This window comes from Zootoca vivipara, chromosome 4 (assembly GCF_963506605.1).
Source record: "Zootoca vivipara chromosome 4, rZooViv1.1, whole genome shotgun sequence".
Classification (NCBI taxonomy): domain Eukaryota; kingdom Metazoa; phylum Chordata; class Lepidosauria; order Squamata; family Lacertidae; genus Zootoca; species Zootoca vivipara.
Genome location: NC_083279.1, coordinates 101,347,338 through 101,367,299, shown reverse-complemented (window position 1 = coordinate 101,367,299; position 19,962 = coordinate 101,347,338). Strand labels below are relative to the sequence as shown.

Sequence of the window (19,962 nt, the reverse complement as noted above, 5' to 3'; positions counted from 1 at the left end):
GGGTTTCACCCTTGGAAGGGAGCTTCAGTTAAGCTGCTCTTGCAGATTTAGCTGTGCCTTCCCCAAACCAGGTCTCTCACCTCCAAGAGCCAAGAGAGAGCCACCTCCTGCCTCTGCTCTCCCTGAGCTCTGGCCGACCCAAGCTTTGCTGGTTCTCAAGCCGTGGGGTGGGCTCCCCTCCGGGCTGCGGAGGGAAAGTCCTATGTGGTACAATGGGTCAGAGCGCCTGGGTGTTAACCAGAAGGTTGGTGGTTCAAGCCCACCCAGAGACCGCTGTGGGTAGGATTCATGCATTGCAGGGGGTGGGACTAGATGGCCTCTGGAGTGCCCTCCAACTCTACAATTCTATGAGGCTGAGGATTCAGAAACAGGCGGTGCCTTTTCCCCTCCTCCCTCTCAACCAAGGCTCCTGAGCAGATCAGGGTTGAACCCCCCCACCCCAGAAATCAGCTGTGAGTCCTACATTGCAGGGTCTAGATCAGGGGTCAGCAAACTTTTTCAGCAGGGGGCCGGTCCCCTGTCCCTCAGACCTTGTGGGGGGCCAGACTATATTTTGAACAAAATATGAACGAATTCCTATGCCCCACAAAAAACCCAGAGATGCATTTTAAATAAAAGAACACATTCTACTCATGTAAAAACATGCTGATTCCCGGACCGTCTGTGGGCCAGGTTTAGAAGGTGATTGGGCCGCATCCAGCCCCCGGGCCTTAGTTTGGGGGATCCCTGGTCTAGATGACTCTTTGCCTTCCTCCCAACTCTGAAATTCTACCGTTCTAGAATTTTCTTCTCCGGCTGTCAGGAGGGTGGGGGTGTCGCTGGGTTCTACACTTATCATCTTCAAGCAGATGCCTGAAGTCCATTCTCTCTCTCTCTGTCTCTCTCTGTCTCTGTCTCTCTCTGTCTCTGTCTCTCTCTCTCTCTCTCTCTGAACTGGAGGGTTGGAAGGGACACCAAAGGGGCATCTAGCTGGACCCAGTGTGGTGCAGGAATCTCCGCTGAAGCATCCATGCCTGATGGCCGAGCAGCCTCTGCTCTGCTCAAAACCCTCGCCACTGACTGAGCTATAGTGGCGCCACCCCCCCTCTCCCCCACCCGCCTGCCCACCAGCATCCAGACTTTCCTATTCCCTCCCACTATATATAGTCTTTTTGCACCGCTGCCTTCGGGCAAGAGATACAGAACAATTAGAGCAAGAAGAAATAGAGAGCTACTGTATAACCATCTTAAATGCTGTACAGTAACTAAATAATATGATCCCGGGGAGTTGGAATGGGTGTCGATGTGTGTGTGTGTGGGGGGCTGTAATTGTGTTTTTATTTTGTTTTTTATGGGATGGCATTAAATTTCATTCTACTATGTACAATGACAATAAAGTATCTATTCTATTCTAAATAAAGTATCTATTCTATTGTAATTTTATTGGTGTGAGCCGCCCTGAGCCCGGTTTTGACTGGGGAGGGCAGGGTATAAATAAAAATTTATTATTATTATTATTATTATTATTATTATTATTATTATTAATCCACTTTTAAGAAAAAGCAGATCTGTTTGGGGGGGGGCTGGTGGCTGGATTTGCCTTCACTGCCTGCCATCTACTGCCACCTCCTGGCTGATGTCAGAAAGACAGAAAAATGCAGGTTTCCAGGTTCACAAGCGCTAGCAGCCGCTTTCAGTTCCACGTCTACCTTTTTGGCGTGATGAGAACCACTGGGAAATGCTCTGGCTGGCAATATGGTTCAGCTTTACGGTCAAGTCCTAAACACCTTATGCTGTGCTTGGCCAGTGACCTGCGGAGGCCAGTCATTTGTTGTGCTACTTTGGCTAACGGGGTCCCCACCCGAGAGAGAGAGAGAGAGAGAGAGAGAGAGAGAGAGAGAGAGAGAGAGAGAGAGAGAGAGAGAGAGAGAGAGAGCACACTCTGATAGCAAGAGCCTCTGGACCATGGAATGGACCTCCTAGGAAGGTCAAGGACCAGGGCTAGATTTAGGATTGATGTGGCCCTCAGCTCCTGAAGGGAATGGGGCCCTTTATATGTCCAGCTGTCCTTCGTCAACAACAAATTGTCGCTGTTTTTTGTGTTGAATATATGCTATGTGGAAATTTATGGACCTAATAGGTATCTAAAGCCATTTGCACATGTTGCCTTGCAACCAGTCCATGCAGAATGGAGGCACCCTATATAGAGAAATGAGCAAACCAGGGATATTTTAGGGAGCAGGCGGGGCCCATGACTTACATCACAGGACAACACAACACAAAACACGGTTGTAGGGTTTATTTTATGTAGGGTTTATTTTATTTGCTTTTTATCTTATATTTTGGAAATGTACATCCAGTTGTTGCTTTCTTTATTTTTTTTGGGGGGGGGTCCCCCAAGAGAGTGGGGCCCTGAGCTAGAGCTTGTTTAGCTTATACATAAATCTGGCACTGTCGTGGACTCTCCTTCAGTGGAAGTTGGATAGCCACCCCTCATGAGTGCTTTAGCTGTGATTCCTACATTGCCGTGCGTTGAGTTAGGTGACCCTTGGGAACCTTTCCAACCCTACAATTCTACGATTCTTTGTCCCTAGTTTATGGTTTTCAATACACACTGTCTTTATTATTTTCTGAGTGTGCTGTGAGAGCTTCTGGTCCTTTTCATGCCCCACCTCCAGATTTGGAGCAGAGGCGCATTGGCATAGCAAACCCCACTGGCGCCTGGGGCGGAGAGATCGCCTACAGTTGTTGAGCCGTTGGAGGGGAGATTGCACCTGGGAGGCTTTAGTGCCCTGTATCCCCCCAGTGCCACCCCTGCCACCCACTGCGCCCGCCTTCCTTCCTTCCTTCCTTCCTTCCTTCCTTCCTTCCTTCCTTCCTTCCTTCCTTCCACCCATCCCAGGATTTCCACTCGTGATTTTCTCTTGAGTTCCCTTGTCTTTATATTTTAGACCAGGCATCCCCAAACTTTGGCCCTCCAGATGTTTTGGACTACAATTCTCATCTTCCCCGACCACTGGTCCTGTTAGCTAGGGATCATGGGAGTTGTGGGCCAAAACATCTGGAGAGCCGCGGTTTGGGGATGCCTGTTTTAGACCCTTGCAGCAGTCACTCCAATGTTTCCCACTTGACCCTCTTCTCAGCCGCTCACTGATGGAGTCTCCCCTCTCCTCTCACTCTCCTCTCCTGCCATGTGCTTCCCTCTCCGTTGTCCCATGGCCAGAAGCCTCCTGGTCCTTCTTGTTTCCTTTCCAGGGAAATCCAAAGCCCACGAAGGTGCGCATGGAAGAGCTCAACCTCACCCGCTTCCAGCCTGCCACCTTCCACCTCACCGGCTTCCCAGGCCTGGAGCAGTTCCACTTGTGGATTGCCATCCCCTTCTGCTTGCTGTACGCTGCCTCCATCACTGGCAACTGCACCATCCTCGCCATCGTCAGGAGGGACCGGCGGCTCCACGAGCCCATGTATTTCTTCCTGTGCATGCTGTCCTTCAACGATTTGGGGGTTTCCCTCTCCACCCTCCCAACGGTGCTCGCCATCTTCTGCTTTGGCCTCAGTGATGTCCTCTTTGACGCTTGCCTGGCCCAGATGTTCTTCCTCCACTCCTTCTCCTTCATGGAGTCCGGGATCCTGCTAGCCATGTCCTTCGACCGCTTTGTCGCCATCTGCAACCCTCTCCGGTACTCGTCCACCTTGACCAACCCCCGGATCGCCCGGATCGGCTTGGCCATTGTCCTGAAGAGCACTGTCATGCTCTTCCCCTTCCCGTTCCTCATCAAGCGGCTGCCCATTTGCAAGTCCAACATCCTGTCCCACTCCTACTGCCTCCACCCGGACATGATGCGCCTGGCGTGTGCCGACATCACTGTCAACAACATCTATGGCTTCTTTGCCGTCCTCTTCACCTACGGCCTGGACTCCACCTTCATTGTTCTGTCCTACACCATGATCCTGAAGACCGTCTTGAGCATCGCATCACGGGAGCAGCGGCGCAAGGCCCTCAACACCTGTGTCTCGCACATCTGCGCGGTCCTCTCTTTCTACGTCCCCATCATCGCTGTCTCTGTCCTGCACAGATTTGGGAAGGGCGCCCCTCCCGTGGTCCACATCATGATGTCCAACGTCTACCTCTTCGTCCCCCCGCTGCTCAACCCCATCATCTACAGCGTCAAAACCAAAGAGATCCGGAAGGGGATCGCCAAGATGTTTTCGTGATTGGCAAACGCAAATCGAACCGGTCTTTGCGCGTCTGACTAGGACCTGGGAGGGACCAGGGTTCAAATCCCCCCCCACTCGGCCACGAAGCTCCCCGGGTGCAATCTTTGGGGGCTGGTCACTGCCTCGGCCTCAACCTAACCTACCTTGCAGGGTTGTTGTGGGAATAAAATTGGGAGGATGAGGAGGATCATACACACCACTTTGATCTCCTTGGAGGAAAAGGTAGCACATTAGTGTAATAAAAAAACTGAATGAATGAATGACTGAATGGGTGTTTATCATACTGAGACATAATTGTGAATAATTTTTGGAAGGCTGGATGCTCTCTGGGTGTCTCTGCAGCCCTTCCTCTGGTCTCCAGCTCTGTGGCAGAGCATCTTGGGTTCTTGGGTTCTAATCTTGGCATCTCCAGGCAAAGCTGGAAAGGTGTCGGCTGAAACCTTGGAAAGCTGCTCCAGCACTGTGCGTGATGGGGCAAAGGCTTCTCTTCCTACACCCCTATTCCTACATACACTATTTAGAGGTATGGCTTCTAAACACAGAGACTCCGTTTACCTGCGATACATATTCATTTAGGCAATTTCTATATAGTACTTAATTACAATGGTTTCTTAAGCCAGTCAAGGCCCAGTGTCAGCGGGTGTAATGGCTGGGTCTCCCCCAAAGAAGCGAGGCTACTCCGGCAGCAATGAACTCAGGTTTATTGATCAAAACACACAAACCACTCTGGAGCTCAGTCACTCAGCGCCTGCTTCCAAATTAGCTGTTGCTGAGTCTTCCCACATTTAAAGCCCCCCTTCGCTTCCTTTCCTGTTCATGCCTCTCATTAATTCTTGCAAGCCTACGCATCATGGGATGGGCTATTTCCAGTGGCCCTCCCTTCCCTCTGAATCTGTCAGTCTGTGTCTTCCCCCTTGAACTCCCCCCTTCCTTATCCTTGTTCTCGGAGCTCAGGCTTCTACTGCAACTTGGCTGCTCCTCTCTCATTCCTGCTGCATTCCTGCCTCCCCACGCTCTCCCCCTCTGTCAGCAATGGGGCAGCTTCTCCTCCCTCCCTCTTTCCCTTGCCCATAGAGCAGTACCACCACCAGCAGCAGGGAGCACACCTGTCCAAGAGATCTTCCGTGAACTCTGACACGTCCAGATGGACCAGGGCTGAGACCAGTAGAAGGCAGCACCTCCTCCTCACGTCTGATCCACAGCCTATGAAAAGAGCCTTCCATGGATGGAGGGGCATGTAGCCATCTCCCAAGGGGTGGCCTTGGCTTAAGGGTGGGGTGTTCCTGCCTGCTCTGTCCCACCATCCAGAAAACACTATTTCCAAATCTCTTGCGGACTTGTGTGTGGTGTGGTGTGGTGTGGTGTGTGTGTGTGTGTGTGTGTGTGTGTCAGTCTGGATGGTGCCCTGCGTCCCTCCAAATCCTCAGGGGTCCTGCACCCAGGGAGGGTGAGAATCTAAGAGACCCTGTTGCTGAAGGCAATGGCCTTCGCTGGCCACTCAAGTGCCCTTATATCCACATTCCAAAAATATGAGAGAGGTTGCAAGAGCTACACTGGACACTGGAGACCCAGAGCTGTGACCAATGGAGAAGCAAGATTTGTTTGGGGTGTCGATGCTGTGAGCTCCTCCATCCTCCACTCAGGCTGTATATATAATATAATAATAATAGTAATAGTAATAGCATAGCTGCCAAGTTTTCCCTTTTCTCGCGAGGAAGCCTATTCAGCATAAGGGAAAATCCCTTAAAATAAGGGATAACTTGGCAGCTATGGTAATAGTAATAGTAATAATAATAATAATAATTTATTATTTATACCCCGCCCATCCGGCTGGGTTTCCCCAGCCACTCTGGGCGGCTTCCAACAGCAAAATGAAATAAAAGAATCTATTAAACATTAAAAGCCTCCTTAAACAGGGCTGCCTTCAGATGTCTTCTAAAAGTCTGGTAATTGTTTTTCTTTTTGACACCTGTTGGGAGGGCGTTCCACAGGGCAGGCGCCACCACCAAGAAGGCCCTCTAAGGTGCTACTGGAAGGAATTTTGTTATTTTGTTTTGACTATAGCAGACCAACACGGCTACCTACCTGTAACTAAAAATGAAGTGAGAATGTGAACTTAAGACAGGAAAAAGGAGACTCCAGCATGGAGTCAGGGGTCCTCTGGGCGATGGCCCTGGACCGCTTCATGGCCATTTACAACCCCCTGCAATACACCACCATCCTGACAAACTTTAGGATTATGTGGATAGGATTAGGGATTGCCGTGAGAAGTGGTCTCCTGATGGCCCCACTCCCTGTTCTGCTAAGGAGGCTGCCATTCTGCAGGTCCAATGTGCTCACTCACCCTTACTGCATGCACCCCGATTTAATCCGGCTTCCATGCACAGACATGGAACAGCTAAACTGGCCTGCTTTGCGTCGTTTCCACACTTGGGTTTGATTCCTTGTGTATCCTCTTGTCCGATGTGATGAATCTCAAGACTGTGCTGAACATAACCTCCCAGAAAGGGCACCTGAAAGCCTTGAGCACCTGCGTCTCCCACATCTGTGCCGTCGTGCTCTATTATACTCCCGTGATTGGTTTGGCTATTGCAAACAGATTCAGCAAGCACAATTCTCCAATGCTGCCCTCGGTGATGGCCAACATCTACCTCCTGGTTCCTCCGATTCTGAACCCCATCATCTACAGCATCAAAACCAAAGAGATCCTCAAAGCCCTGGGCAGATTTTTGTGTCTACGGAAGTTCTGATCTGGAATGGCAAAGAGCGCAATGGCATCCCCAATAGGGTTTATGGCTTCTCCAGCTCAGTACATGAATGAACATTTTGTTGTGCACATTTGCAGAATCTATTGGTATTTCTGAAAAACTCAAGCACACACACAGAATATCTTCCTTTATCTATGTTTGTACAGGTTTGTTGTCACAGTGTAGTTCTGCATTTTGTTCCTCAGGGGGCGCTGCCTCTGGGAGATTGGATACAGTGTGATGATAGTCTGTTGAACTTGAGCTTGGGGGTTTGGGCTCCAGCCCCTGCCCCACACAGTGTTTCCCCTCCCTCCCTCCCTCCCTCCTCTTTCCTGGCATTCACCTGCTGGACTGCAAGGTAGGGCATCTGTGTCTCAAGCTGGGCTTCTCTTGGTGCTGCAACCACAACCGAGGGAAAAGTGGTGGAGGAGTTTTCTGGAGGCCACAGCAATGCTTTTGTGGCCCAAGCGTGGCCAGTGGCCTCACGACAGATGGCTCAGAGGGGCAGTGCCACCATTAACTCACAAAGCGCCCACTGGGAGACCATTGCACTGCAGCTGTGGCTGCCCACTCCTTCTGGCTCATGCCACACTGCTGAGGCCGTATCCTGAACCTTGCAGCAATGTGGAAATTGGGGTTGTATGGTATGTACTGACCAGCTTGCTCTGTGACATCACCGGCATTTCACATGTAGACAAGATAATAATAATAATAACAACAACAATAATAATTTTATTATTTGTACCCACCCATCTGGGTTGTTTGCCAATAAACGATAAAGCAATATGCAATGCTTGTTTTAATTGTAACCAAACTCTCAGTTCTCCACAGTTTAAGACCATATAAGGTTTCACTTGTGATGCCTTCCTAGGTAGGTGTCCAAATGTTCACTGCATGGACGTGGGTTCAAGCCCCACAGTGGGCAAAATATACCGATAGCTGCACATGCTGTAGAGGGAAGAGAAGGGCAGGCCGGGTTCATTCACCTGGGAAGGCAGCGCATCTAGGAGAAGGAGAACTCTGATCTTAAACCTCTGCTGCCTTGAGGGACATTTTCAGGAGAGGAAAAGGCTCAAGAGTAAACCCCACACAAATCTGGAGTCCCTAAGACAGTTGGGTGGTGTCTTGTAAGCCTCCTTCCGGCAACTCCTGCAGCCAAGCTGGGGCCAAACGTCTTGCTCTGCTTTCCTTTGGACCACATTAACAAGTCCGAAAAGGTGTTGTTGTCTGGGTAGCCCAGGACCTCCGAACACACTACCCAGGCTTGCACCCTGAAGAGGTCACTCTGGTGCTGCTAATCCAGTGGATTGACTTCACCCCAGAGGTGCACTCCATTGTCTCATTTCAAAAAGAATGGAATAATGTATGGACTATATTGGTAAGATGTGTTGAATGTAGAAAGACCAGTAGAATTGAAACAACATCTCATAACGTGAATACAAATATCTCATTTATTTTTATTGTATTATAACAGGGATAAAGCAGTAGGATTATGATATATTCGGTTTGAACAGGTGAATTTGCAGCTATTGTACAAACAGATAAATTATAGGTGTATATATGCGAGAAGACACCTTATTAAAAAAAATGTGAAAGAAAGAGTCAAGTTTGAACGAACGAAAAAAGACAATGCGAAAATTAAGGACTGACACAAAGAAGACAGAAGACGGAAGAATGGAAGGAGAAATGTAAAAAAGTAAAAAGTAAAATGTAATATAGTATGTATATGAAGGAAAATCAATAAACAATATATTTTTTGTTTTAAAAAAAAGACAGATGGATGCCAGCAAGTGTAGCCTATTTCTGTTAATTAATCACCTCACATTACCTCACATTTTTAATTACAAACAGATTATAAATACCTAGAATCCCAGTGTTTTCCTCTTCTGTTATGTCATTCTCCCCCTCTATCGTTTTCTCCCTTGCCACACACAAACACAAAATTGGTCCACCCCCTTGACTGCTGTTTTTGCTGCTGCAACCTGCTCTGTTGAGGAAGGAGGGAGCTCAGCATCAGTCCTGCCCGCTGTGGAAGAGTCTCCTTTGGGTTGGTGCCCCTTGGGTTCTCTGTAAGCTCCTGCCAAAGAGTCTCATCTCCTCCTTCTCTAGGGATTCCCAAGAAAGCAGCATAAATCTCTCTGCCGCGGAGTCTCTGGCAGAACTGGATCTCCTAACCACCAGCAGAGACCAAGGAGATTCCACCCAGGTGGGTCTTTTTATTTTCCAGTTTGAAACTTGCTCTTCATCAGAGAAGGTTGGCACAAGCTTCCTTCTGGCTTCGGGGATATTGCTCCAGGATCCAATTCCTATAATGGACAGCCTTGTTGGGGTATAGAGTGTGCCATATGAGTCATGAGTCAACAGTGTGATGCAGCAGCTAAAAAAGCCAATGCAATTCTGGGCTGCATCAATAGGAGTATAGCGTCTAGATCAAGGGAAGTAATAGTACCACTGTATTCTGCTCTGGTCAGACCTCACCTGGAGTACTGTGTCCAGTTCTGGGCACCACAGTTCAAGAAGGATACTGACAAGCTGGAACGTGTCCAGAGGAGGGCAACCAAAATGGTCAAAGGCCTGGAAACGATGCCTTATGAGGAACGGCTTAGGGAGCTGGGTATGTTTAGCCTGGAGAAGAGAAGGTTAAGGGGTGATATGATAGCCATGTTCAAATATATGAAAGGATGTCATATGGAGGAGGGAGAAAGGTTGTTTTCTGCTGCTCCAGAGAAGCGGACACGGAGCAATGGATTCAAACTACAAGAAAGAAGATTCCACCAAAACATTAAGAAGAACTTCCTGACAGTAAGAGCTGTTCGGCAGTGGAATTTGCTGCCAAGGAGTGTGGTGGAGTCTCCTTCTCTGGAGGTCTTTAAGCAGAGGCTTGACAGGCATATGTCAAGAATGCTTTGATGGTGTTTCCTGCTTGGCAGGGGGTTGGACTGGATGGCCCTTGTGGTCTCTTCCAACTCTATGATTCTATTATTCTCTCTTTAAGCCTCTTTAAACTTGGGACCAGCTTATCTACGAGTTTGCCTTGGTGGAATTGACACCACTACAGGTGCCTATGATTCTATGATTTTATAATTGTCAAAGGTGGCCATTCTGAAGCATTTGTGATGACCGGTGGAAGATCAAATGTGCCCAAAGTCCTCCATCTCTTAAAAGATATTCTGAAATGTAGAAAATTGGTATGTTGGGGAGAAGGTGTTCTTTTCAACCTCCCATGAAGGAGAGTCCACCACCTCTTGAGGTCATCCATTCCACACTTGAACAGCTCCTACCATCTTCCGAAGTATTAGTTTGAATCTCCTTCCTTGTCATTTGAATTCATTGATTCAGGCCCTCCCTTCTGGAGCAGCAGAAAACAAGCTTGCCCCACCTTCCTTGTGATAGCTCTTTGGTCTATGGTATTCAACCATAGAGGAAAACCCACTCCTTAATCTCAGGAACCATCCTGCAAAGTTTGGTTAAAACATGTTAAGAGGGGTCAAAATGCAGAGCAAACAAACAAGCAACTCCCCCCCCCCCAAAAAAAAGTGCTAGATTTATTGAGTTTTTAAAAAGACAGTTCTTTGTGATGCTTCCATATTAATTGCTGTCACTGTATGGCTTCTTTAACTTTTTTCTTTTGGTGGCCAAAAGGTGAGCTACCAGATAAATAAGATCAGAATAAATATAGCTCATGAACGGTAGGGGCACGCCAACAATTCCACATCACAGGGGAATGCAGAACCAAAGCAAGCAAGGCTCCCATGTGGATGGTGGTGTCTTTTTCTTTCCTTATGTCCATCCAGGTGCGGCTAGATGGGAGAACTTGATCCCTCACCATGGAGCTGTTCAGTAACCAAAGCACCTTCCACCCCACATTCCTCCTCACTGGCATCCCAGGACTGCAGGCCAGATCTATCGGGGTCTCCATCCCTGTCTGCTTTGCCTATGCGGTTGCTGTCTTGGGGAATGGCATTGTTCTCCTCGTGATCGTGAAGGATCAGACCTTGCATAAGCCCATGTACCTCTTCCTCTGCATGCTGGCTGTGAGTGAGCTGGGGGTCTCCATCTCTACCCTCCCCACAGTGCTGGGCGTCTTCCTGTTTGATGCCAGGGAGATTGGGCTGGATGCGTGCCTCAGCCAGATGTTCTTCATCCACTCCTTCTCCATCATGGACTCAGGGGTCCTCTGGGCGATGGCCCTGGACCGCTTCATAGCCATTTACAACCCTCTGCAATACACCACCATCCTGACAAACGTTAGGATTATTTTGTTGGGATCTGGGATTGCCATGAGAAGCGTTCTCCTCATGACCCCACTGCCTCTTCTCCTGAGGAGTCTGCCGTTTTGCAGGTCCAATGTGCTTGCTCATCCTTACTGTCTGCACCCCAATTTAATCCAGCTCCCCTGTGCAGACACAACCATCAATAACCAAACTGGTCTGTTTGTTGTGCTCTCCACATTTGGCCTCGATTCCTTGTGCATCGTCTTCTCCTACGTGATGATTCTCAAGACCGTGCTGAGCATGGCCTCCAAGAAAGGCCGTCTCAAGGCCCTGAACACCTGCGTCTCCCACATCTGTGCTGTCGTGCTCTATTACACCCCAATGATCGGTGTTTCCATGGCGCACAGGTTTGGCAGGCATAATTCTCCAATGCTGCACTCTCTGATGGCCAACATCTATCTCCTGGTTCCTCCAATTCTGAACCCCATCATCTACAGTATCAAAACCAAAGAGATCCGCAAGGCCTTTGGAAGGTTTTTGTCTCAACAGAGACTGATCTGAAGTGTTAAAGTGTGTTGTGATATCCTCAAGAGCCTTTATGGCTTCTCAAGCTCAGCAGAAGGAAGTTGAGTGACCATTTGGTTTTCCTCCCATTTAGAAGCCATTGGCATTTTTTAAAGCACATGCACACACAGAGTAGATTCTTTACAAGCTCGTATTTATATTCTTTACTTGTTATGCATCATGCCATTGTGAAATGGTACTAGAAAGGAGTGTTCTGCAGAGGGTCTGCGCATTGGGTCACATGGCCTGACTCTGTGGAAACATCAACTTCCGAGCATCTACGGTACTCAGACCTGCGGGTGTAGGGTGGTATCTAAATTTAATAATAATACTTCCCCCATATCTTTGACAATGTCCCAAAGACCTCTTATGTTGCATCCCTAAAGTCATTCAAAAGGAGTTAAGCCAGGGCTCTCTTGGCCTTCCTCTCTGTAGGTGTTGCAGGTTCTGGTCCCAATAATTGAGATGTGTTGCTAGGCACATCTTCAGAATTTGTTTTTAATTCTAAAAGATTAATCGCTGGGCGAGATGCGATGGTTGTCAATTTCTTCACAGGCTTTGCACTGTCTCTGCATTAAATTAAACTGAGGAATGGGGTAATAATACACTCAGCGCCAGGGATTTTGCACCCCTCTTGCCTGTCCCAAATCTGCCACCCGTCTCAACTCCTCCGGCTTAACTTTCTGATGCTCAGTTCCATTTGGGGCTTCTTCCTGCCTTAGTTCAAACTCTCTGGCTTCTCTTTTTCCCTTTCGTGAGCCACACACACCAACCCCAGTGCTGCTGCTTTTCCTTCCAAGGTGCCCATCTCAGAGTCAGAGCCACTTCCTTCTCCATTCCCACCCCCACCCCCAGATGTCTCACAGTTGATACCAGGCATCCTGCTTCTGCCCTTGTATTGTGAACTCAGACTGTGTAGGCAAAGGCAAAAGAACTGGAGGGGGCTGTTGTTGTCTGTATTGGGTTTTATGAACAAGAATGATGTTATACAGAGAAGTATACAGCACCAAGTTTTCTCATGTCATTTGTATATCACAAAAATAGCATAATAAATGTGAAACTGGAGGTTGTTTTAATTTGTTTTTTAAAATATTGTGTTTCAGTGCTCTCACTTATCCTGGGACCTTAGGAAGAAGGGAGTGTAAACTAATAGTCATAATAATTTTGCGAGCGCCGACAAGAGCCTCTGCGAGGCTTTGCACAGGGGATCTATCAGCAGTGTCTGTCAAGCCTCCTTTTGGCATAGCTGCACCTTTACCTGCCCTGTACCTGATGTCAAACATGGACAGGTGGCTTATTCAGCATCATGGCCCAATAGGGAGCCATGGAGGACCCATTTAGGCCTATGGACTAGAGGGCGGCATGAAGTGTGTGTCCTGCGTGTAACTAAATGTAAAGTATTGCTGTCAGTTAAGCACTTCACATAACCCCTCCTTATAATATGTGTAAGCCAGGCAATAAAAGGCTGGAATCCCACTCTTGTTCACTTCTTTTATGACCTTTCTGCCTGCTTTGCTTTGCTTTCCTCTCCTCCAGTCTTGCCACACACAGAAACACACAGAGCTGGTTCACAGCCTTGGCTACTGCTGGTGAGGCTGCAGCTGCTGGCACCTAGTTTGTTGGGGGAAGGTGGTGCTCAGCACCTGCCCTGCCCACTGCAGCGGAAGAGTCTCCTTTGGGTCTCCTCAGGAGTCCCAGAGAGCTGCAGGAAGAAAGTCTCGTTTCCTCCCTCCCCAGGGATTCCTGGGAAAGCAGCATAAATCTTCCTGCAGCCGAACCTCCGGCAGGATTGAATCTCTCTCCTGGCCACCAGCAGAGACCAAAGTGTTTCCGTCCAGGTGAGTCCTTCTATATTCCATTTCGGAACTTGGTTCTTCATCAGAGAAGCTTGTCACAGGTTCCCTTCTGGCTTTAGGGGTAATGATCCAGGATCCAGTTGCTGTAATGGAGAGTGTTGCTGAGGTATGGCTATGCGAAGCATTTGAGAGGGCAGGTGGAGGATCAAATGAGTCAGAGTCCAGAGTCCTTAAAACAAACAAATCCTGATATGTGGAAATCTAGCAAGTTGTGGAGAAGGTGCCCTTATCCCTGGCATGCTTGCTTTCCATGGGGAGGTGGTTCTGTTCTGTTCTGTTCTGTTCACCTGCACCAGTGGCCTTAGATGCTCACCTGCTGCCACAGAAAGACTTCAGGTGGAACCAGGCAAGAAGAGAGGCGAGACGGAGCCAGGGACTCGCTGGATGAATTGGGAAACATGGGAGCCATTGCAAGGCCTGACCAGGTCACCCCATTGCTTCCTCTCAACACTGCAGGGATATTATTATGATGATAACTTATTTCATATCCACACCGCTTTATACTTTCAGGAAAAAGAAAATCTCAAAGTGCTTTACAACCTAAATTAAAAGATCAAATAAAACAACCCAGGAGGAAGTCAAGAATACATTCAAAGCAGCATATTTAACTGGAAACAAAAGTTTTATCTTAAAAAAATCAAAATGGAATGTCACTAAAGGAAGTCAAACATAAGAGTGCACATTTAAAAGAGCATTATTAGCAAAAGAATGAAATAGGACATGCCTGCTGTTGTTGCTGCCCATCATGCCCAAGGTGGGTCTTGGCTGTGGAAGCTCAGGCTCAAGGACGAGATAGGGAGGAACCAAAATGCATTGTTTGGGCATTTTTCTTCTTCATTTTAGTATCAATTGAAGGTACTCATCTGTGGATGAGCATGCAAAAAATCGATCTGAGTGGCCACCATGCACAGAGTGTACACTCTGGTGTGTACACCGACTCTGTTAGTAATAATTTAATAATAATAATTTATTATTTATACCCCGCCCATCTGGCCGGGTTCCCCCAGCCACTCTGGGCGGCTTCCAACAAAACAGAAATTCTAAAATACAGAGATCCATCAAACATTAAAATACAGAAATCCATCAAACATTAAAAGCTTCCCTAAACAGGGCTGCCTTGAGATGCCTTCTAAAGGTCTGGTAATTGTTGTTCTCTTTGACCTCTAGTGGGAGGGCATTCCACAGGGTGGGTGCCACTACCGAGAAGGCCCTCTGCCTGGTTCCCTGTAACTTGGCTTCTCGTAATGAGGGAACCGCCAGAAGGCCCTCGGAGCTGGACCTCAGTGTCCGGGCAGAACGATGGGGGTGGAGACGCTCCTTCAGGTATACAGGACCGAGGCTGCTTAGGGCTTTAAAGGTCAACACCAACACTTTGAATTGTGCTCGGAAACGTACTGGGAGCCAATGTAGGTCTTTCAGGACCGGTGTTATGTGGTCTCGGCGGCCGCTCCCAGTCACCAGTCTAGCTGCCGCATTCTGGATTAGTTGTAGTTTCCGGGTCACCTTCAAAGGTAGCCCCACGTAGAGCGCATTGCAGTACCGGTAGTCCAAGCGGGAGATAACCAGAGCATGCACCACTCTGGTGAGACAGTCTGCGGGCAGGTAGGGTCTCAGCCTGCGTACCAGATGGAGCTGGAAGACAGCTGCCCTGGATACAGAATTGACCTGCGCCTCCATGGACAGCTGTGAGTCCAAAATGACTCCCAGGCTGCGCACCTGGTCCTTCAGGGGCACAGTTACCCCATTCAGAACCAGGGAGTCCTCCACACCTGCCCGCCTCCTGCCCCCCACAAACAGTACTTCTGTCTTGTCAGGATTCAATCTCAATCTGAGCTGTCCATTTATTTGCTTGCTTCAATATCGTTCTATTTGCATAGAACAGTTTCCCCCGAATCTGGTCCCCCCAAGATGTTTTGCACCATCAGTAGCATCACGGTCAGCAGGGAGATGTCCTTCTATTTGCAGATTCTGTTCCAGATAGCAGCACATGATTCACTGTGGCTGATGGGAGATGTAGTCCAAGGTATCCGGAAGGTGCTGTGGTTTGGAAAGGGTTGCTGGGAATGGTAAGACTGTGAGGGCCCAGAATTCTTGGAGGGGAAGAATGTGCTTGAGAGCTATAGTGTTTGTACACAGTTGGGTGAAGCGTCAGACATTCCCTGTGCAATGCAGACATGGCTGTGTTCACAGACTGTTCTGATGTCCAGAGCAAGTCCAGAAGGGGATATACAGTGGGACCTCGGTTTACACAATTGGTTCCGGAAGTCTGTACTTAACCTGAGGCGTACTTAACCTGAAGTGAACTTTCCCATTGAAAGTAATGGCAAGTGGATTAATCTGTTCCAGATGGGTCCACGGAGTACTTAAACTGAAAGTACTCAAACCGAGGCGTACTCAAACTGAGGTATGACTGTATAACAGAGCAGTGGTTGAATCAGGGCAGTTTTGGAAGCCTTAGTCCACCATCTTGATTTAAAATGGCATCTCCTTGTGACCAAAAGTAGATGAAAAACTGTTCCTTTATCTCAGAAAGCATCCTGCCAAATTTGGTTAGGATAGACAAAGAGCTTTCCAAATGCGTAACAAACAAACAAACAACTTGCCCAAATATATGGCAGTATATATATATATATATATATATATATATATATATATATATATACACAGTGGTACCTCTACTTATGAATAACTCCACTTACGAATATTTCTACTTACGAATGGAGTTCCGTCCGCCATCTTGGATGCAGTTTAGATAGGATTTTTTCTACTTACGAATTTTTAGATAGGTTTGCTTCTACTTACGAATTTTTTTCTCCCAATGCATTCCAATGGGATTCGACTTACACATTTTTTCGACTTACGAATGTGCATTCGGAACGCATTAAATTCGTAAGTAGAGGTACCACTATATATATATATATATATATATATATATATATATATATATATATCACATTGTGATGTTTCAGTATTCAAAGGTGTCCCCTTGAGGGATCTTTCACCTTTTTGCTGACCAAAAGATATGTTGCATAATTTAATGAACACAAGCAGATTATAATTATAATTTGATTTTAATTATAGCCCGGGCCACCAATATAGATGGCATTTGGGAATGCAGAACCAAAACAATCAAGGCTCCATGTTGATGACGGTGCCTTTTTCTTTCCTGATTATGTCCATCCAGGTGCTACTGAATGGGGGAGCCCAATCACTCACCATGGGACCACAAAATAACCAAAGCATCTTCCATCCCACATTCGTCCTTACTGGCATCCCAGGACTAGAGAACAGAAATAACTGGGTCTCCTTCTCTTTCTGCTTTGTCTACGTCATTGCTGTCTTGGGGAATGGCATTGTTCTCCTTGTGATCATGAAGGATCAGACCTTACATAATAAGCCCATGTACCTCTTCCTCTGCATGCTGGCTGTGAGTGAGCTGGGGGTCTCCATCTCTACCCTCCCCACAGTGCTGGGAGTCTTCCTGTTTGATGCCAAGGAGATTGGGCTGGATGCGTGCCTCAGCCAGATGTTCTTCATCCATTGCTTCTCCTGTATGGACTCAGGGGTCCTCTGGGCGATGGCCCTGGACCGCTTCATAGCCATTTACAACCCCCTGCAATACACCACCATCCTGACAAACCTTAGGATCATTTTGTTGGGATCTGGGATTGCCTTGAGGAGTGTTCTCCTGATGGTCCCAATGCCTCTCCTCCTAAGGAGGCTGCCATTTTGCAAGTCTACCACCCTTGCTCACCCTTACTGTCTGCACCCCAATTTGATCCATCTCCCTTGTGCGGACACCACTGTCAACAGCTTCTATGGCCTGTTTTTTGTAGTTTCCACATTTGGCCTTGATTCCTTGTGCATCGTCTTGTCCTACATGATGATCCTCAAGACCGTGGTGAGCATGGCCTCGAAGGAAGGCCGCCTCAAGGCCCTGAACACCTGCGTCTCCCACATCTGTGCCGTTGTGCTCTATTACACCCCAATGATCGGTGTGTCCGTGGCACACAGGTTTGGCAAGCACAATTCCCCGATGCTGCCCTCACTGATGGCCAACATCTACCTCCTGGTTCCTCCGATTCTGAACCCCATCATCTACAGCATCCAAACCAAAGAGATCCGCAGAGCCCTGGGCAGGCTTTTTTCTCATAAGAAGTTCTGATCTGAATTGGCAAAGCGTGTACCAACATCTCCCAGAGTGTTTATGCCTTCTCAAGTTCAGAAGAGAGAAATTGGGCGACCATCTGGTTGTACATGTGAACTTTTTAAACACAGAAACAGATGCAGACACAGACAGAGTAGCTTCTTCATTAGCTCTCCGTCCCGTCTTCAATTATGATGCATCAAGTAATGGCAGAATAGTACCATAGAGGAAGATGGTCTGTAGTTTTGGATAAATTTAAAAGGGGTTTCTAGACTGGAGGTCTCTCTCCTAGAAAGTCAGGGGGAAAAGATGCAGGCACCGAGTGAAAATACAAATGCACACACAGAGAGAGAGACAAATATAAGGAGGCTTCAGAGAACCACATGTAAACCAATGTTTCTTGTACATTTCCAGATCAAACACATGGTTTCTATTCACTACTTAAAGGATCACAGCAATCTTAGCAGTTGCACCTCAACGCCATCACCCCAAACCATTCAGAATCATTTAGCAATTCAGATCAGCTCTCATCATAATGATTATATATAATCTTTTTTCATTGTGGTCTTTTTATTAAAACTGACTAATTTTCCTATTCATTCAATGTCTCCCAATATCCTCTTTCATCGATCTACAAAAAAATTCAAGGTGAGTCCCAATCACCATGCCTAGCCGGTTCTCTTTTCATGCATACAAAGGACACCATAGATGCTAAAAGTTTGTTCTTTTCAGTGTTCTGGGAAGAACTTTCACCACATACAGTACCTGAAAGCAACTGGTTCTGTGTTGTAAAAGGTAGCCAGGCACAGACTTGTTCAGTTTAGCTAGACTCAAAAGAAAATGAAATCATCAAAATGATGCAGTTTTATGAATTTCTTCTTCTGATTCTCAGTCCAGTGAGCACAGTGAAGTCCAAGCCCAACTGGTCTTCAGGCCCATTTCCACTGAACACCCTCCTACCTGTGTTCTCACACCTGAATCACGAGGGCTACTGTATGTCCTTCATGCACTGTCAGAGGCCGTATGCTCCTGAATACATGAATTGCAGGAGTGGAGAGGGCAGTTGTGCTCTCTTGGGGGCATCAGCTTGGCCACCATGAGAACAGGATGCAGGACTAGATGGACCACTGGCCTGATGCGATGGAGATGCTCTTCTGTTCTCCTCTTACCAGGCAAACTTACCAAGCATTGGTAGTGCTGTACAAACCCTGCACAGCTTGGGACCAGTATACCTAAAAGATTATATCATCCCATCACAACACTCTGTAGCCGGAGATACCTTTTCTGTTCCATTTAAGATCTGAATCAGGCCTTCTTTGTGGTGGCCCTGCCCACTGGAATGCCTCTCGAGACACACATGACATCGTGTGTGTGTGTGTGTGTGTTTGCACCTGTTGAAGACTTTCTTCTTCCAACAAGCCTTCAAGATAGAGATTTTTCTCCCAATCGGTATCTGCATAAGATTTGAAAATCTTTTGGTATATAGAATTATGTTCATTTTATTTAAATGCATGGGTGTTTTTACAGCTTCTCTATGTATGTGAAATATATCTGTGTGAAATCATTTCAAGATTATTCATAGGAAGCAATTCATAAACAAAACAGACAAATAAATAAAATCCATATTATTATTTCTCTTAGCGCTACCATGAATACATCCCAGAGTGCTGCATCTAACTAGCCACCTCATGTAAACAATGCTTAAAATATACAGTTATACCTCGGTTTACAGATGCTTCAGGTTGCGCATTTTCAGGTTGCGCACTGTGCCGAAGCCGGAAGTACCAGAATGGGTTACTTCTGAGTTTCGGCACTTGCGCATGCGCAGAAGCGCTAAATCGTGCTTTGTGCCTGCGCAGAAGCGCCGAATCTCAACCTGCGAGTTTGCAGACGCGGCACTGCGGGTTGCGAACATGACTCCCGCACGGATCACGTTAGCAACCCAAGCGTCCACTGTATAGATTTGAGAGTGCAACTTTGTAATCTCACTGTTGCAGCTGCTGTGACCTTGTTTGTCCATGGGGGGAGGTGCTCACAAACAGATGCACACCCAGAGACAAGAGTAGCTTCTTCCTGAGTAGCCCACTTCATCTTAAATTATGATGCACAATGTTATGACAGAATAATACTGGAGAGGAGCTCACTCTGTAGCTCACGCTGCTTCCGACCGTGAAGGGAAACATGGCTATCCTGGTTATTAGTCATAGCTAGCTCAGTAGCACCACACATTCATTCCA

At 47.4% G+C, this 19,962-nt stretch overlaps 4 protein-coding genes and 1 pseudogene across 5 annotated transcripts in view; all 5 read left to right on the top strand.

Annotated features, from left to right (window-relative positions):
* The window catches only part of LOC118078482 (zinc finger protein 883-like), a 277,980-nt gene that overhangs the window by 160,225 nt on the left and 97,793 nt on the right, over window positions 1-19,962 (top strand). Inside the window, exon 10 of one of the 2 annotated variants that reach the window (XM_060274074.1) lies at window positions 18,521-18,543. The exons of the other annotated variant lie outside the window; for it this stretch is intronic. Within the exon in view, the coding sequence (XP_060130057.1) occupies window positions 18,521-18,543 (23 nt within the window). The remainder of the gene's footprint in view (window positions 1-18,520; window positions 18,544-19,962) is intronic. 2 annotated transcript variants of the gene reach the window in all.
* Window positions 3,231-4,194, top strand: LOC118084900 (olfactory receptor 51I1-like). The gene has a single exon (XM_035115003.2). It carries the CDS (start codon window positions 3,262-3,264, stop codon window positions 4,192-4,194), a length of 933 nt encoding a protein of 310 aa, XP_034970894.2. The 5' UTR covers window positions 3,231-3,261.
* On the top strand, window positions 6,341-6,947 carry LOC118085045 (olfactory receptor 51L1-like; annotated as a pseudogene).
* Window positions 10,772-13,063, top strand: LOC118085044 (olfactory receptor 51I2-like). The gene is made up of 2 exons (XM_035115305.2): window positions 10,772-11,675; window positions 12,852-13,063. The coding sequence occupies exons 1-2, from the start codon at window positions 10,772-10,774 to the stop codon at window positions 13,061-13,063; spliced, it is 1,116 nt and encodes a 371-aa protein (XP_034971196.2).
* LOC118084899 (olfactory receptor 51I2-like) lies at window positions 16,796-17,743 on the top strand. The gene has a single exon (XM_035115002.2). It carries the CDS (start codon window positions 16,796-16,798, stop codon window positions 17,741-17,743), a length of 948 nt encoding a protein of 315 aa, XP_034970893.2.